Below are 18,821 nucleotides of genomic sequence, written 5' to 3' on the forward strand. Positions count from 1 at the left end.
ACCAATAAATGCAAACCCATTTGTATTTCACGTGCAGAGTGAAAAAACCAAAATAACTTGAATTTGAATCCCCTATTTTGAAAGTGGAATAATGGCACTATAGGGAGGTAACATGGTTAAATTATCAGCAATAATGTGAAGAACATGTTATTTGTCAGTAAGTAGGGTGACGTGTGAATCCATCACTTTGGTCCTTGGAAATGTTTTGCAGAATTGTGTCTAAAGATTGTGTGTCTGTGAGTTGGCATGAAGGAGACCCTAACTCAACTATATTTACAGCTAGTATCATTAATTAGTATGATGCCTCTGTTTAATGAGGCTCTCCTCAGGCAAACTCTGTAAATGGGTTACAAAAACAACAGTCCTGCTGTGACGCACAGTGTGATCTGCATCGCTTTGCAGTCAGTCTGACCAGACCTCTTGTACTCGCTCAGTGTGTCATACGTAGTCGTTCAACAGGTTTGTTACTCATCAGTGTTGGGACTGATCTTTACCAACAATGTCACATGCAGCTTCGGACTGGAGAGAAGAATTGTGGTACAGACCTGCGATTGAGTAACAAAGAGCCAGGATGCAGGAATAATATTTGCCAGTCCAGCCACTAATACGTCACATCACAGACCCTGTCAGAAGAACGTGAATGCTACTGATTAACATTTATAATATTTGTTAGGATTTAAGTATGAGTGAAGGTAATCACCACATCAGTGACTCGGTATTAATTTAATTTTGAAATGAGTTTCTTCTGTTTGTGTTTATCTTAACAACATATCTGTGACATAAATTTAAAAAGTAAGGCACAAAAAAAAATTAAAAGCGGTAAGTCTGTTTAGAAAATGTGATCCAGTTTAAAGCACAGCATGCAGATTACACAAAGGGATGATGAGCAGAGCAATACACAAACGGTATCAGCTGCTTCTGAGTGGCACAAAATGTTCATCCTCCCAACTGTTCATCACACGTGTCCCTGTCGCTCTGGATTTGACTATCCACTGCGCTCACTTCTTCTAAAACACAGTTATGCAAACCTGTCGGTTGCTTATTTGGGGGAAAATAAAATGCACACGCACTCAAACTCACACTCAAACACACAGACTTTTAAAAACAAAACAAAACTGTGCTCTTTGTCAAAATTTGAGTGGTGTCTTTCAAGGATTTTTAAGTGGACTACATTTAACTTTACACTTATTCAGACTTTTTATTTAAGTGAAAAGTTATATGTTATAGTGTAATAGTACGCAAGTCAAAAAGTACCTAAAGTCACTCATCTTGGTTAACTGCACTTTCTGGAATATAAATACATTGTATTATTGAGCCAGAATAAGTGATTCATTACTGTGACTATCACAGTAAGCGCTCCAGACCAGTGATGTTGGACTGGAGCACTTTTGACCCATTAATTCACTCATTAAACAAAAGAGTACTTTATCTTTAATTACACTAGCAAACAGCCTTCATAGATAACACCCAGAGAATTTTTGTTTAGCACGTTAGCTAATTCTCTCCGCTTTGTATTGCTAATTAGAGAATGTTAGCATACTAACATTTTATGATTTAATGTGCTAACATGTTAATAGATGTGATGAACTCCAAATATCAGAATACTAACAGTGTAAATGCACGTTAAGCTAAAGTTAATATTAGTCGGGCCTAGGCAGCCTCACGGACCTGTTAGCATGCTAGCATGGCTATAGACTTGATGTAATTTTTAAATCAATACACTCCTGCGGCGTGGAGCATCATTAAACAACCTCCAGTTATTTTTATTGTCAGTTGATAATAAGTGCTCCAAATTACATTTGCATACAGCATATTCTGTGTCCTAATCATTTCAAAAACCTTTGAAAAATCACCATAAGGTGAAACAGAAAAAACGTTTTTCTTTGTGTTTATCGTTCTGATTGCATCGCTGCATGTTGCCAGCCGACTGTGCTGCAGGACTTTTGGCATTCAGTTTGGCTGATGGGACGCTGTACTAGATCCCTGGCTGCTCTGTTGAATCGTGCTAATGAAGTGAACACATTGATCAACGGTTGTTCATTTTTTCTTAACAGCCTACATAGTCAGGGAGGGGACACTGCTTCGTTTTCTGTGGAGGCTCTCTCCAGATTGCCTGGGGTTTGTTCCAAATCAATACGTTAATTTTTATCTCCGTATTGGGGTTACTGTAACTCTTCTGTATCCACTAGCAGGTACTCATCCCCAGGCTCTTATACACCCAGCCCATTACTCTTCTTTGTTATTTGCTTTCAAGTGCATTTTAATGTCTAGATAGTTAACTTTATATGTGGCTATAACAACTTAAAATGAGTTCTTAATGATAATGTTCACGCGCTCCTTTCCTGTGTGTGTTTCTATGCTAGGACTGAAAAACCGAACCAGGAAAGCCCTGGGCTTACGAAAGAAAGACAAGGACAAAGAAACAACGTGAGTTTCCTCAGACACTCACTGGTAACAGGAGAAAATCCCTAAAACACTCTGAGAACTCATTGGTTTGAGAGTGTGAATGCAGAGAGATGTAAAACAACCCAAACTACTGCTATGACACTAATAAAGTTCTTGTTGGATTTATAAAATTATAGGAAATTTTGTGCTATAGGTCTATGTGGTACATGCAAGAGAAACCAAAAATAATCTGGGTACCACAACATGGGTATTATACATTAAATAATTTAAAACAAGACGTGGACCCACTTTTTCAAAAACCACATACAAATGAAGAAAACTATACTGGTATACTGGTACCTAATTTTTTCCATCTGCTTGTTTTGTGAAACAGGAGCTCACCTGACAAAGAAGGAAGTGGAAGTGGAAAGAAAGGAAGCGTACGTACATTGTAGACCACAATGAAAGTGTTTCCTTTTATTTACCTCTTTTTTTTGGTCCTCTAAGTATCTGTGACTGTTTAACAGAGGAAACTACACCTAGGAGATTATAACAGCACAACAGGAAACTACAGCACAGTGACTTTAACAAGATTTAAACTGACTGGTTGGAGGTATCTTCCTGTTAAAAGGTAGTTTTTCTGCACTGCTGTTTCCAAGTGCTGCTTTTAGGGGATTAAAATTTCATTTGGGTTCTTTCTTTACCTGGACATATAAACACTTCGGGAAAACTGTTAACTGGTGCTATGAATAAAATTACATTTAATTGAACTGGGCCTGCAGCAATACTTTAATCTGATTATGGTACAATAAAAAAATATCACTATTGATAGGGATGATAGCAAGTTCTAATAAATCAAACATTCCTCTAAGGAATTTTTGATATTTAAAGAATTTATGTTTAACGTCATAAACTTTTATAATTTTGCCTTCTTTATGATCTCCATTTTGATAGAAAAAGGCTAATGGGGCCCCCAATGGTTTCTATGGGGAGATTGATTGGGACAGATATGTAAGTATCCACAGCCTACACCTGCACATTTTCTCTCTTTGTCTCTCTTTTTGCATGGACTCTGCAGCTCTGGCATTGGAAATACTTGCATAGCTGTGCTGTGCAATCAGTGTCATGTGACGCCAGGTTTAAAATTACCGAGTAAAGGGTACAAATGTGTGTGAGTTATGGCGGTGCATAATCTGTGAGTCAGCAGGAGCTTCATCTACCAAGTGGAACATCTCCAGCAAGACATCTGTGAAATCTAATCTACATTTCTATGCGCTGCTGAAGAGTTTGAGGGTGGCTTTGTTACAGTGTGTGATTGGCTAGAAATGACCGTCACCATTTCACTCTCGCTGTCTCTCTTTTGCAGGCCTCTCCTGATGTAGATGAGGAGGGCTTCAGCCTCCGGCCTGGTGACGAGGGTGATGATATCCTTTTAGTAGGAAGGAGAAGTAGCGCTCTTAGGAGTCTTCGCCAGCAAAAACTATTGATCTGTTTGGCTTTGTGACTCATTGGTTGAGTGCTTCTCAGCATTAAATAGGCCAAATCCCTGCGTATGTGCGCCCCTGCTGCAAGGCAGCCGGACACAGCCACATTAGGCTGAACCGGCTTTACAGTTGTCACTAAACCACAGCTCTCATTAACCACTGATGCTCAGTTCTCCTCCTACAGGTGTCAGCAGTGGGAGTATATGTTTGAACTGGATTCATAGATAGCTGACACTGTGGAGACCTTCCCTGAGCAGGAAGATTTAGTGGAGGCGGAGAAGGAGTGTCAGTTACAGCAGTTGTAATACTGGTAACTGGGACACAGAATGGATGTTTCACTCCCGTCCTGCACTGTTGTCCTTGCTTTAAATGCTACAGAAGGTTGAATTATCTGCATTTTTGTACAGCATGTTGTACTTCCTCCTCTTTGCCCTTTACAAGTGTTCACCAGCCTCCAAAGAAAAGCACTTTTTCTCGTCCAGCGACTCAGAGGATGACGAGGACAGCAAAAAAAAGTTCAAAATTAAGATCAAGCCGCTGGTGTCAGACAGTGCCAAGTGTGTGCTTCCATCCATGGACGAGCTAAAAGCGTCAGTGGGAGGCCTGGCGCTGTCCCCGTCTCTGGTGAGTGCTGCTGATCTGCACTCCTGTTCTGCTGCACAGTTGTGAAGAGCACAATAGTCACGCTCAATGCAGTTCATATACTTTACCAGCTGCTAATTTCTCTCAAATCTGTTTGACTTTCTGCCTGCGCTTGTCTTTTCTTCTCACTTATTTGCTGCCCTCTTGTAGAGGAGAAGTCCGGTAAGCCTGTCACACATTTTCACATCTGTATCAGCACCCTGACAGATGGCATGAGATGTGGTGAAAACGCTTGATAACGTGTTCCCTCCTGTCGTATTGTTCTCGTAGACTGTCTTCGCTGGCTTTCGTTTTTTTTTTCCTGCATGCACTTTCTTTCCCAACCTCAGTGCCTCACAAAAAATCACAACTTTCTTTTTCTTGTTGCTTCTGTTCATTCAGCTTTTTCCTGCTCAGCGACAGCTTTACTTAAACCTTTGTGGCAAAGCGTGTGCGTTACATAATGCAAAGTAAACCTAACACACGTACAGTTCCAAACCCGTTGATCTAGAGGTCCGCTGTCTTCAGTGTGAGGCTGTGTGCGTGCTGATTGTATCCGCATAGTCTCCAGGGAGTTATGGCTCATGCTGCATTATTGAGGCTTTGCGGTTAAAGTAAAGAGATGCGGTGTGTGTAGTTGTAGTTAGTGTCCATTTGACTGATTTGTCACTCACTCTCTGACCCAGGTCTGTTCTCTCTTCCTTTTTGCTGGTCTCAGAGACGCAGTCCGGTAAGTTTTCCCTCTGCTGGCTGTTTTACCACTGATAGCCCCAAATGCAACTTTCTGATCTCCGCTGCCTTACTCTGTACAATGCAGAAAATAAAGAGAAACATTTTTACCTCTGGCTGTAGTGCTGTTCATCCGTTGTTTAGTTAGCGAGTTGCCTTGTTCACCAGAAATACCGACGGGAGAAATTTCCGCCTTCTCTTGAATACGTGACACTTGACTTTAGCCTCTCAAAGCTCCAAAAAATGTACCACAGCTCAGCAGAAGGGGTACGCCATTAATGTTTACACCTTGTCATGCTGTCATGTCAGCATGAGCCTCCCATCACGGGTAGATGCACACTTCCTTCTGCTGACTGACACAGTTAGCGAGTGTGCTTCGTTCACGAAAAGACTCACAAGAGAGTATGTATATTTTTCTGATGATCATTTCTGAAAGGAGGCATTTCTGCTTTTCAGATGCTTTTTATTTTTCAAATGGAGTTGTTAGTTATGATTTGGCAGCACTAGACAAAGCACAGACTTCTCAAGCTGATGTCTCCAATTCTGTTCAAGTCACACCAAAACTATCAAGACTGATGAAGAGCACTTAAGCCAGAGGAGTAATACACAAATTAGATTTCCTATAATCATACTGTGTTTTGATATAATAAGAAAGAAGAACATCTTAAAGGACTGAAGATCATGTGTATTTGTATATGGTGTATAATATGATCTGTAGCCTTACTTTTTCTTTTGTTTGGATTCCTTTTTTTTTTTTTTTTTTTTGCAGGGGCAGATAAAAAGGAACTTGTCCTGTAAGTACACATCTCTAAAAATCGCTTTTCAAAATTCCTCCCATATTCCTGTACTTGTGCTCATAACCACATTGCTACTGCACGCATATTAAAGAGGAAATATTATGCTCATACCCAGCTATTTGAGGAGCTTTGCATGACTCGGGGTTCAAAATAATCATTATTTAACTTATTCTAATCCTCGGTGCAGTCATTTTTTAAATTCTATGTCTGAAACAAGCCTTTTAAGCATCTCTTCCTTTAAACCAACTTTCTTCTGATTGGCTGCCACTTGTGAACAAAAGGTTTGAACAGTTGGTGGATGGGACTTCTCCGCTCCTAGCCAGAACAACATAACAGTACTCTCAGCAGAGCAGGAGCTAAGCTTTTGTTATTTTTCTTACAGGTGAGGAGATCGCTAGACCCAGACGCTCAACCCCGATACCGAGTCCTGCCCCAGAGACGCAGAGGTCTGTCATCCTTTTAGCAATGTTGGCAAATTAAACGCTTCTTTCATTAAGATGGTATGCTATTGCTCTGCTTCAGATGTGCCTTGTGCAGCTATGTGTGCTATTTTTTACTTGTTGCATGTATTTTTTTGCAGTGACAGGCTGTCACAGAACACTCCTGCCTTCTTTGAGCTGCCTTTAGAGAGAAAATATGCCAGATATGACGGTCAGTCCTTCATTGATCGGACATAACTTTACCCAAATTAATAAACTCCCTTTACAAAGGTGACACTTTTCCCTCCTTTATCCAATGACAGTGGTACCTACGGACACGTGGGGAGATTCTAGACCTCGATCAGAATCACAGCTGAGCAGAAGTTTTCCAACAGGGGGTGAGCAAACATGAGTGAACTTTATCTCTGTTGTAATTCGTGTTTGTAATGAAGTTGTGGTGACCTTGAACTGTTACACCTGTCGCAGCGCCACCTCCGCTCCCTCCAAAAAACATTCCATCGAGAAGTCACTACGGCTATCCTTCAGACTCTGCTGGTAAATTTATTTTCAAACATCAGTCAAGAATACAGTTAGATCAGTCAGCTGTGATCTCACTTCTCCAATATACTCTTTGCAGCCGATCTACCCAATGGGAGGGCGGCTCGCAGTTCGGCACCAATCTACCTGAATGTCCTCTCCCCAGCCTCTTACCGAGGCTCCCCTGCCCCCGACCTGGACGACGTCTTTGGACCCACGAGTGAGGACACCATGTCTCCCAGATGGGTTACTTTCACTGATGACAGGCCCCCACCGCCCGATGAACCAGCTCCACCTCCGCCACCAGACTCTCCCCCGCCAGACACACCTTCTTCCACCCCCTCCACCCCCTGCCTCTCGCCTGGACCACCTCCAAACGAACCCCCGCCTTCACCTCCACCGTTTTCCCCTGGGTCTCCTCCTCCTTTCACTCCGCCAGACTCGCCTCCCTCCATCCTACTCGGACCTCCTCCTCCAGATGAACCAGCCCCTCCTCTGCCCCCAGAATTCTCCCCCTCTAATTCCCCTCCTGGGTGCCCTGAAGAGGATGCTATTGATGAGGAGGTGCTGCAGTTTGCAGAGTACTCTTCCTCCCCTGCCCCCATCAGCCCTGTGCCTCCTCTGCCAGCGGAGCGTAGATCCCCTCGTGCTGGAGTCACGTCTCCGCTGGTCCTGGGGGGTTCAGGGGGTAAGAGGACTCCAGAAGGTGTAAACCTGAGAGAAGATGTACCAGACTTTGTGGGTTCCCCCAGAGAGCTGACGCCAAGCTTCAGGGGCACGCCACCTCCTCTTCCTCCAACTACCTACAGGTCTATCATGTCTTCCCCGGGACCCTACTCAGGCAGCAGTGAGTACTCTTGTGTTACTGCAAACACGCACAGGTGGCCTCTTCGAGATTCAGTTACACCAAGCACAATTAATGTTTTTTATTTAAATTTTGCAGTGTCCTTTAATTTTGTTTGCTTTGAAAAAAGTGAGAATGATGAGGCCACCAGCACAGCCACAAAATAAAAATCACTGAGATGAGCAGGTCAACCTTTAGTGACATCTAGTGTTGTGATTGTGAAATCACAGCGTTTTGTTTGTAGTGCATAACAGGTCTTATCTTTCCAGAAATATAAGGAAATATAATGCTGATATTTTAAAAGGGGACTGCTGAAAATGTTTAAATGGTCTTGTTTAACATATACCATCATTCAACTGGTGAATACAGACAACAAGCATCCCACATCAGACCAGTATGAAAATTACAGGATGCTTTCTATCAGTATAGAGATCAAGTGGTAACGTCTTCCTACACATTTTTTTTCTGTGAATCAGAACAACACCTACAAAAATCTCAACAGCGATTTTATTTCATGCCAGAACCAACCAGAGTCACGCACTCCTGTTTCTCTCCAAACACCGCTGATAGAAGGGAAGTGCGGCAATAAAAATCTCTGTCACTGTGAGCTGAAGGCTGTGCTAACCACAGACACTGGTATGTGCCGCAGGCCCCTCATCTCCAGCTCGTCCTACCACACCTCAGTCTCGAGGCAGCCCAGTCCCTCCGCCTCCTCCTCCTCGTCCGTCCTCCCGACCAAAGCTGCCCCCGGGGAAACCAATCACAGACCTGGTATGTGGGAAAAGCCCTTTCCTTTCTTTTACCCTCTCCCTCTCTCTCCCCCTCATTTATCTTTTGTTCCTGAGACTATGTTTTTCATTCTGAACAAAATAACTTGTGTTACATCTCCAGACCCGGCCATTCAGTCCGCCAGTTTCAAGCAGCCCCCCGCCTTTTGCCCCCCTGGCCCGGGCAGAGAGCTCTTCATCAATCTCGTCCATTACCTCACAGAGTGCAGCGTCCACCCCAACTTTAGGAAGGGACCTCAACTTGTCCACCACAGGTATGCTACCAGCAAGATGGCTGTCATGCTCGTCCCTGCGGCTTAGCTGCGCATCTCAGTCCACATGTTGTCTGTCACTCATCGTGTCCTTGCCTCACAGTCTTGTCCCTCTCCATGATTCTCTCTTCCTGATGTCTCTGCTCACTCAGAGGCCTCGCAGCCTCTGGTATGGTTTGACCACGGCAGGTTTTATTTAGCTTTTGAAGGTGAGTTGAGCTACAGTGCTGCTGTAGTGACACCAGTGCATGCACTGTACGCACCTGCCCCGTTTCTTTACTGGCTGTGTCCACAAGAGTGCTGCCACCCATCCCCATCCTATCCCCTGCTCACTTACTTAGAATCTAGATCCATGATGGAGGCTTTGGTTTTGCTTTAATTGTTTTTGAATATTCTGTCCTCTGTGTGTGAAACCCACCTTCAGGTAAGTAAGATATAACCCAAGTACGGTTTTATAAGGAGATGTTATAGCAGTGTCACTTGTGTTTATGTGTGTTTTAGGGTGCTCCAGAGGTCCCAGTCCACTCACCATGGGACCCCAAGACACTCTGCCAGTGGCAGCTGCCTTCACAGAAACCATCAATGCCTACTTCAAAGGCGCTGACCCCAGCAAGTAGGCTCACATTAAAAATGCACTGACGTCATGTCAGCATGGATTTATGCTAAAACTGAAACACTGCACTGCTAATAATGGCAGACAGGGGAATGTTTCTAAGGCAGACTGGTCTAGGTTGTTTTAAGCTTAATTAGATGTACACAGTTCTTTGTATTCAAGGTTTTTATACTGAGAGGGATCTGTGAGCTTTATATTTTTGTTTAGTTGGAGTCCTCTCTCTGTCTCAGATGTGTTGTGAAGATCACTGGGGAGATGGTGCTGTCCTTCCCCGCTGGCATAACCAGGCATTTTGCGAGCCACCCAGCTCAACCTATCCTCACTTTTAGCATCAGCAACTACAACCGACTGGAGCAGGTCCTCCCTAATCCACAGCTGCTGTGCTGGTAAGATGAAGATTACAGACAAACACATATACTGGAGCGGACAGTTGCCCATTTTTACAGTCCAAACAAAAGAGATTCATAGTGTTACTTCATGCTGGCTGAATCAAAGATGTTCCTCTCACCCCTTAGTGATTCCACTACAGACAGTGTAGACAGAAAGGAGTTCTGGGTAAATATGCCAAACTTGATTAGCCATCTAAAGAAAGTGGCTGAACAGAAGCCTCAGGCGACATACTACAATGTGGATATGATCAAGTATCAGGTATATAATATCCGTTAATATTCACAGATGTGTTTTTATATTTTTTCTATCTATCCAGTTATCTCACTGTCTTCTTTGTTTTTGCCATTTAGGTCTCAGCAGACGGGATCCAGTCCACTCCTTTAAACCTGGCAGTGAGCTGGCGTGGCGATGGCACCAACATAGACCTTAGAATAGACTACAAATACAACACGGAGGCTCTGGCTGCCCCGGTGCCGCTTCACGACATCAACTTCCTGGTTCCTGTTGATGGAGGCATTGCCAAACTACAGGCCATGATCCCACCTGCCACCTGGTGAGGACTCTTAGTATGTGGTCGTATTGAGAGGCTAAGGCCAAGCTAGTATTGTAAAGTGAGCAAACTGACGTGTATGTTAGTGCATCAACCGTCTACCATTTACCATCTATTTGTAGAAACCAGGCTATATTATTTTCATACTCTGTATTTATAGAAGTGTGTATAAATATTGGCACAGTTGCCTGTGTATTATTGATATGAACTGCATTCATAGTATTATTATTATATCTACTCTTTAGAGTACATGTGAGAGAGTAACATGTAACATGGAATTTCTTTCCTCATAAAGGAATCCAGAGCAGCAGACAATACAGTGGAAAATCCCAAGCTTGTCTCACAGGTCTGAGAATGGAGGCAAGTATTCATTTTTGCCATGTTCATAATATTTAACATTTTTAATTTCTACTTCATCTTCTTCTTCTTTGGATTTTAAAAGTAAAATCTTTTGGTCCCGTTACGCAAATATCACATGTCTGGCAGGAGTAGGGGCTCTCCTGGGCCGGTTCCAGATGATCGAGGGTCCCTGTAAACCCTCCCAGCTGGCAGTCCAGTTCACAAGCGAAGGAAGCACTCTGTCAGGCTGTGACATCCAGCTGGTCGGGACTGGCTACCGGCTATCATTGGTCAAGAAGAGATTTGCTGCAGGTCAGTTTAAGCATCAGAAACAGTGGCTGACTGTCTTCAGTCTGTGGTTTGTTAATATAAATGCACACGGGCACTTCCCAACTATCTGACATGTCTTATTTTGTTTCACAGGGAAATATTTGGCAGATAATTAGCGGACCTGTTTGCGAACAGAACCAAGAAAATCAATGGCTTTTGACTGTGAAGACTATGGATCATCCCATGTTTAGTGCATTTGAAAATTTATCTTTAGGAGCCATTAGATTTAATGGCTGGAGTTCATTAGAGTAACAGATAACAACACACAGAGGTGAAATGTGACATTCTCGGTCAACTGACTGCTGCTGAGTTTATGCAAGTAAATACAAGTCATTAGTTTTGTGCACTTGGAACACTTATGAGCTTATGTAGAGTAACGTTTAGGGAAACCCCAAATCTATGTTCTTGTTAACTTAAAAATAATTGTGGATTTCATACAGTGATCCAGCTTTATTTGTTCTATTGTCCTCTTGTTTCACGGGTTATCACTTTGAATGCACTCTTAAAGATGATGGGAATAAGTTGTATGACAAAACAATCTTAAACGAGGTGGAAAAGATGGAAAACGTTTTAACATAGGTTTGCTTTGCAGATGTATTCCAATTAGTGATAGTCACATGGTACTGTCTGATTTGCACTGCCACCTTTAAATCAGATGTTTTTTGTTTATTTTCAACATGTGTGACTGTCGTGATCGTTGCCCGAGCAGGATGTATTCCTCTGTGTGGACAGCTTTGACACCGTCACATCCCTTTTATCTGTCTTATGATTAAAGGTGACAGTTTAAAATGACCTGCAGCACTGGAAGAACATCAGCACTATGAATCCTAAGGTGCTCTTGACATGGAATTATGTTTGCGCCTCAGTCCTGGGAACTTTAGGGAACAATTTGATCATGGGTCATGATCATTTCCTTCTAGCACATAAATTCGATTTTGTAGGGAAACTCGTCAGAATAAAGGGCGGAATAATTAGAGCAAATAAAACTGTTTGCTCTATGATTTGTATGCTTGATCCATTTATTCATCATAAGCCCATGTTAACCAAGATCCAAACTTAATGCTTATTTTGCTTCCTTAGACTGAATGAACCATTTTGATTTGGTTTGGAAAGGTATGGATTGGATTATTGGAGCTAGAAGTGGCCATATTTGGATGACTGGGTTGCGTGCTAAGTTCGCTCTAGGTTCACTTAAGTAATATAGAGCAGAGACTTCTAGGGCATGATGTGCAACACAGCAGGACATTTGGCAGATGGCTCCGAGAATGATCAAAAAGACACCCACATGCACGACGGGTCTAGTTCCTATTTACAGAGGTGATGCCTTGCAGAAAACGAGTGGCATAGTTAGTCCACTGTGGACACCACTGTCATTGGAAATGGAAAGTTTTTTTACTGAATTGTAAATGTTAGAGGTGGGAATCACCAGACGGTTGGGTGAAAGTCACATATCTGTTGATGTCTTCACAGACAAATTCACATTTGAGCCAATGTGAGTTTACTAACTAACGTTATCTCAGGATGATGGTGATTGAGCTGAGCGCTTTTGTTCGTAGTATTCAGAGTATTTTCATTCATTTCATAAAATATCGATATTTGGTGTTCATGTATTGATAAAATACTGCAATAATCTGCAGTGTCATTTTTTTCCCCACCTCCTAGTTCATGGAGATTGACTCATTTTTGGAGGCAGCCTCGAGTGGACGTTAAAGGAACTGCAGTTTTGGTCATTTCAGAGTCAAAAATCAGGCCTCAGTTTGTTGAGTGCAAAAGTCAGAAAGTGAAGAATTTCTTTACAAACCACACTTGATGTGCTGGAAAGACTGTGCTCAGGGCTGAAGCGCATACATAACGCCATACTTTCACACACACAGCCTTTAAACACTACTACTGGAAGCATTTTTACCATTAACGAGTCGTGTTGGCAGAGAGTTAGAGCAGTGTGACCTGGTGCACAACAAACACATCGAATTACCACTAAAGGGCAAGTGCAATGTTGAGATACATCAAAGGTCTCACATTACAGGACACAGGTGGAGTTTGTGGTGGTGTTTTGTGGGTAGAACTGCATTATACTGAGCTGATGCTTATGTGTGAAGCTGCTACTTTCACTGGGACAGCTCGGGTAATTTATCCAGAAGTTATATTAGAAAGTCTAGAGCCAGATGCAAGAGTGCCATACACTGAGGAAAAGGACCTTTAAGTTTCCAGAGAAATCTAAAGGGACCAGGGCTGATGATTGTAGGAGTTGCCTTTGATGCTGCTTATAACTCTGACAATAATCTTTGATGGAGGACATCACAGAGCAATGAAAAGAAGTGTCTATCAAAAAGACAGCACTATTTATTTCCCTGCTTTATTTTCTCCCTTTTCCCACCATGTCGAATAAATGTTTTATCATTTTCTAATAGCAATATTTAAAAGACTTAAGTGTAAAAAGTGTACATAAAAAGCTATGTTTCAAATATTTCTCTGAGCATATGGACGTGTCTGTGATCGTCTCTTGGTTTATTGATGTCAGCGCTCATAATGCATTTGGTTCTGCGTAACGACACACAACACTCTCTTCATCTAACGTGGGTTTCTTGTAACAAAAAAACAAAGAGAAAAAAAAAGAAAAGGTGTTGATGAATAACTCCAAACAGTGGCGCATGAAATCTGCACCTGTCCATCGCCGGTCTTATCAATGCAATACCACTTTATCCATTTCAGTGAGGTCATGATGTGTGTGTTGTTGTATCAGTGTGCTTTGAGAAGAGACTCCTTTGCCTTCACTTGCGCCTCCATTCTCTATTTTGCTGGTGATGCACCTTCAGAAACTCATTGTCAATCAAATCTGGCATGTGTTCAATGACGTACCCATCCCATGCATCCGATATAGGTGTTTGACATCCTCCTGTGTTTGACTTGCACACAAAAGCACACCTTCAATTTTCTTCATGAAACAAATTGTTGCTTCATGTCACATGTGTGTGTTTCACTTTTTTACAGAGCGTTTCCATGTGTTGACTCACACTTTGGACTCGGGCGAAATTTAGTTCCTTAGAAAAAGAAACATGGCTTTTTTTTGGTTGAGTAAGAACGACTTATGTTTTTCTTCTGTTGAATATGCTTATATTTTTCTTTGCCTTATTTTTGAGTGTACACTAATATTCCAAAACCAGAGGTTTTCTGTAAGTTTATTTTTTCTACAACTTTTTTGGCTGTATGTATTCTTTCACTGCATTAGGATCAGAATATGCAAACATTTCATGTAAATTTCCCATCCAAAGATTTTGAGAGTAAATATATGAAAAAAAAGTCATTATAATGTAATACCTGTTTTACTTGGTAATAAAGAAGAGGAAATAAGAGTCATTTATCTCCTTCTCATTTGTTCAAAGATGTAAAAATATAACACCGACAGGCACATAACCCGTAACATTAAATGTACATCCTGGCGCTTCAGCAACACTGTAAATTATTATCTGTCATAACTTAATAGTGAGGTCAAATAGGCCGAAAATCATCATCATCAGTCATCATGTAATATAAATAAACACTCCCAAGCAACTACAAAAACAGTCCTTAGTGAGATTATGGGAATTTTTTACCCCCTCATGGTCTTATTCCTGTACATGATGACAGTTTATGAACCAGGATGAAGGATGAAAAAGAGAATGAGCTGCCTAGTTAGTTAAATAAACTGTATTATAAGAATATATATAGATATAGATATATATAATAAGCTAAAGGTACTCATATCCAGTTATTTACAAATCATTATCTTTTAATTTAATAGTTATCTTAATTTGATTTAATTATCTTTTAATATTTCTTTCTATTCCATATTCTTTTTAAAAATGTATTTAATACACTCTTATCCTATCTTAGAAGAATGTTTTTCCCCCACATATGTTTCTTTTAAGGATGCATTCAAGGGTATACTTTTTCCACAGCAGCTATTTGCCGTGAAACACAGGTGTTGCTAATCACATAAATTAAGGCTCTGTGCATAAACTGGCCAGAGCATGAATATTATATTTTTTTTTATTGTGTTATATGATATTATAATATTATTTGTAGCTCCTGTGTTTATGTTTTTCATGTCAGTATAACGTTGGTGAAAAAGGTATATTGTTGCCACCTCTGTAACTGTTATTATAATTATTGGCCTCCTTTAATAAAATGCGGGGTATCAAGCAAGAAATATTCAGAAATGGTACTTTTTACTGACATGAGCCCAAAGTGCTTTACAGGAAATAGTTTACAACAACACAACGTTAAAAAGGGAAGAAGATGAGAGATGAAAAGGGTACACAACTTTGCCTTTAACGTAAGGTAAGGTGAGCCTTAAAGTTATATCTACTCCAAAATGTAATGCTATACAGAACTCAGCCTCTCGTTTTCAAGCTTGTCTAGATCGTCTACCTCGCGAGACTTCAACAAGCCCTTCACCGGAAACCCCTCCCACAGGCTAACATACCGTTTCCATGACAACATCAAGCCATACCAGACGACTGGTTCGGCTTGGTTCAAGGCTTGGTGGTGAAACTGGTAATTTGGCTCAGTATTCTAATTTTATAATCTGTAATCGATTTTGTAATTAAAACTCTACTTTTCAAACTCGGTCTAGTGACTCTGAACGCAAATGACACACTTATGAGCGTATTTTTTTGTACTTTGTTATGGTCTACGTGCGACATTCAGGTCATTCAGAAACCAAAAATAAGGAGAAGTGGGGATGTCCGATAAAGAAAAACAGCAAAGGAAAGAGAAGAGGGTAGTCAAGGTGCCTTCTAACGGGAGAGGCAAAGACACAACTGGCAGGACTAAGGAGTGAGTAGACTATTAAGATAATATGGGCCAGTGTCCTTTTTTTTTTTTTTTTTTTTTTTTTTAGCTTTTTAGCTTCCTGGTAGTTTAAGAATGATTTTCAAAACAGCATTCCCAGTGCAGCATGTTTGGTTGGGGAAACTGCTGGTCAGCCCCAGTGTGTCTACATGGCATCTGTCCTGGTATTCTCTTCAGCATGATTATGTCTTTCAGCTCTATAAGCACTGTGTCATACATTGATGAACTGGGACACCACGATGACAACGCTCGCCTTGCTCCAACAATGGAGAACACCTACCAGATGGGTGAGTTAGCATTCACTTTACTCCAAACGAATGGGTTTTTAATTGCCTACAAAACTGGGGTCGAGTTTTAGGTTCTATGCATCACAGAACTGACAAATAAACTGAATATATTTTGTTTGATCATTTTAAGAAGAAAAGTAAAAATTCAGCCTCACAGTGGTAAAGATTGGTCTACTGTTTTGTGTAGGCTATAAATTGAGATGGACAAAAATATGAATTTTTCTTCTGTTCACATGCATCCATCATGTTTTTACCCCACCATCAAAACTACTAGACAAATATAAAATGGTATTTTTGTTAGTAATAAATGTTTTCTGGCTTTTTTCGCACCACAGGACCTTACAAACGCTTCCCTGCCAAGGCTGCCACAGACATACTGAAGGACGTCCTTACCAGTTACCTCCAAGAGGAGAAATATGAAGTAGAGTGGTCTCAAAAAATGACCAAAACATTGTGTGAGGTAAATGAAAAATAGATGCAACTCTTTCTAAACACGTTTAAATTTCTCCATTATTCAGACTGACTCTTCTTCCAGGTAATAAGAGCCCGCATGAAGGAACTAATGATCCCCAGATACAAAATTGTCATCTTGGTCCACATCGGTCAGCTCACCGGGCAAAGCATGCAGATCAGCAGCCGCTGTCTGTGGGACGCGTCTAATGACACTTTCGCCTCGTACTCCTTCAAGAACAGTTCTCTGTTTGGCTTGGCGACTGTTTACGCTGTTTACTTTGAGTGAACTCTCTCTTTCTGTGCTCTGTTTTTGAGTAGTTGTAAAGGAATTTAAAACAAATCTTAACCAAACCTCACAGTGTGCTTTTTTTTTACATTTTATTTTTCTTACATTTTTGCACTCACAAATCACATCATCCTTACAGTGTTCTGTACAACAGAGATTATGCCAAATTAGGAGTAACTGTGACAGACTGAGAACCTCCTTGAGATGGTCCTCTGCTCTAGCAGAGCATGGACAGGTCGCTTTTTTGACAACCCTGTTGGCAGCACATTCTCATCAAGGCCGCGTTTTGGTCCCGCAATTGACGTTCCATCACTGACACATCTGTCCACTTTAGGAGGTTTGCCTCTCTGTTGACTGCCAAAAAGGTAAAAATATTTGTTTACTAGAAGTCTCTAATTTAGGTTAGATGAATTTAAAAAGGCAAATAGAGGTGAGTCCATACTGACCTTCTGGGAAAGTATCCTCTTCTCCCATAAATCTTCTCCACCTGGATCCTCCGCAGTTGAACACCACTGCCCTTAGAAAAGCTCGACCGCACAGCTTCAGTGTGTTGGCGCTCTCCTGTGTCTGAACCTGCGCCGCACACAACATGCACAGCAGCACGATGACCAACGGTAGGGATCTCATGTTGATGTTTCTCAGGACACGTCCCGATCGGGTCTTATATCGCGCAGCCTTCCTCAGGTGTTTCCTGAGTAAATGCATTATCTATGCGTTATCGCTGGTGATCATTGTGTGCTTTTAACAGCGGATGTAAATCTGCCAATTTGGGATATGTGTGGGAATCTAAGTCGCTGCAAAGATCGCTGATTGACTGCATTTTAGTAAATGTTAAAGGAAAGAATTGCTCTTTTATGTCCAAACTGCAGGGTTTTTATTGCCGTGGATTTAGCAAAGTATTTCATAATGGATCTCTTGAGATATGCGCCCTACGAGATAAAGAGGTGATTGCTCTCTGCATAGCAACGAAGAAGCATGCACGGCCACTATCACCGGCATAAATCATTGATTCCACGGAAAGACAGTTGCTATTACCGGTACACTTGTTAAATCAAACCTATGTTCTGGGTTAGAGTTGTCATTGCTTTCCCGTGTTTATATGTCAACAGTGGAGGGGTCGTGTTATAAATCGATGTTTTATAGCCTGCTTCAGTTGAAAAAGTGTAAAATTCGTTTGTTCTTTATGACATTTAAGGTTATTCATAACATCTGCTATGTTTCTCTGGGTTTTATGGGGAGTTTACATGTACAGCACTCGTGTAAACTGTGACACATTCACAAATGTTATTTTAATATTACTGTAACAGACACAGGTATTTCTTTTTAAAATACAGGGGATTTCTTTCTATAAATATAAGTGGGTTTCTTGTTTGCATATTAATTTCTCCTGTGTATTTAGAGAAGAACCCACAAAAGAAAAAGTTAAACAGATTTCACATACACCTTGTAATAATTATCTGATTTAGCAAATTAATATAACAAGAGAGACTGAATTCCAGTGGTACATATGTACTGTGTCTTTATGCAATTTGTTACTAGCAGCATCTTGCAAAAAATTGTCCCCATGCTGAATCAACAGAAAATAAAAAAGATAACATAGTTTGGCAGACATAAAGTTGTATTTTTCCACCAGCAAGGTGTTTACTAAAGAACTATTAAATGCAAACTATCTCTGCATAGTGTGTTGTGTGTCCCTAAGTTTTTGTGGAAACTGGACAAGTGGAGGACAAAAGAAGAATCAGGCCTGAAAAAGTGTCTCCAGCAAATGAACAGTATCTGAAAGTCATGTCCTTAAGAAATAGCAAAAAATCCAGCAAAGACTTCACACAGGATCCTACAGATATATCTGTTGATCCACCTACTGTTCACTGAAGCCTCATCAGAA

At 41.2% G+C, this 18,821-nt stretch overlaps 3 protein-coding genes across 3 annotated transcripts in view; 2 read left to right on the forward strand and 1 right to left on the reverse strand.

Moving 5' to 3' along the window:
* Positions 1-14,430, forward strand: part of LOC116332011 (SH3-containing GRB2-like protein 3-interacting protein 1) — a 44,854-nt gene extending 30,424 nt beyond the window's left edge. The window contains exons 5-26 of the mRNA XM_039602325.1: positions 2,364-2,427; positions 2,780-2,825; positions 3,340-3,396; positions 3,752-3,809; positions 4,318-4,493; positions 4,662-4,673; positions 5,209-5,220; positions 5,989-6,013; positions 6,399-6,462; positions 6,597-6,667; positions 6,759-6,833; positions 6,922-6,990; positions 7,073-7,819; positions 8,466-8,587; positions 8,708-8,858; positions 9,357-9,468; positions 9,699-9,854; positions 9,984-10,116; positions 10,209-10,411; positions 10,704-10,768; positions 10,895-11,059; positions 11,171-14,430. Of these exons, the coding sequence (XP_039458259.1) occupies positions 2,364-2,427; positions 2,780-2,825; positions 3,340-3,396; positions 3,752-3,809; positions 4,318-4,493; positions 4,662-4,673; positions 5,209-5,220; positions 5,989-6,013; positions 6,399-6,462; positions 6,597-6,667; positions 6,759-6,833; positions 6,922-6,990; positions 7,073-7,819; positions 8,466-8,587; positions 8,708-8,858; positions 9,357-9,468; positions 9,699-9,854; positions 9,984-10,116; positions 10,209-10,411; positions 10,704-10,768; positions 10,895-11,059; positions 11,171-11,193 (2,606 nt within the window). The 3' untranslated portion in view covers positions 11,194-14,430. The remainder of the gene's footprint in view (positions 1-2,363; positions 2,428-2,779; positions 2,826-3,339; positions 3,397-3,751; positions 3,810-4,317; positions 4,494-4,661; positions 4,674-5,208; positions 5,221-5,988; positions 6,014-6,398; positions 6,463-6,596; positions 6,668-6,758; positions 6,834-6,921; positions 6,991-7,072; positions 7,820-8,465; positions 8,588-8,707; positions 8,859-9,356; positions 9,469-9,698; positions 9,855-9,983; positions 10,117-10,208; positions 10,412-10,703; positions 10,769-10,894; positions 11,060-11,170) is intronic.
* Positions 14,431-15,509: 1,079 nt separating this feature from the next.
* On the forward strand, positions 15,510-17,001 carry dynlt5 (dynein light chain Tctex-type family member 5). The gene is made up of 5 exons (XM_031754865.2): positions 15,510-15,613; positions 15,767-15,895; positions 16,106-16,197; positions 16,533-16,657; positions 16,733-17,001. The coding sequence occupies exons 2-5, from the start codon at positions 15,801-15,803 to the stop codon at positions 16,934-16,936; spliced, it is 516 nt and encodes a 171-aa protein (XP_031610725.1). The 5' UTR covers positions 15,510-15,613; positions 15,767-15,800; the 3' UTR covers positions 16,937-17,001.
* Positions 17,002-17,126: 125 nt separating this feature from the next.
* LOC120434483 (relaxin-3-like) lies at positions 17,127-18,536 on the reverse strand. Its single transcript, XM_039602643.1, has 2 exons — positions 17,383-18,536; positions 17,127-17,290 (listed from the first exon to the last, which is right to left on the reverse strand). The coding sequence occupies exons 1-2, from the start codon at positions 17,639-17,641 to the stop codon at positions 17,154-17,156; spliced, it is 396 nt and encodes a 131-aa protein (XP_039458577.1). The 5' UTR covers positions 17,642-18,536; the 3' UTR covers positions 17,127-17,153.
* Between the last annotated feature and the right edge of the window lie 285 nt (positions 18,537-18,821).

The sequence above is a fragment of the Oreochromis aureus genome, linkage group 18 (assembly GCF_013358895.1).
Source record: "Oreochromis aureus strain Israel breed Guangdong linkage group 18, ZZ_aureus, whole genome shotgun sequence".
Classification (NCBI taxonomy): Eukaryota; Metazoa; Chordata; class Actinopteri; order Cichliformes; family Cichlidae; genus Oreochromis; species Oreochromis aureus.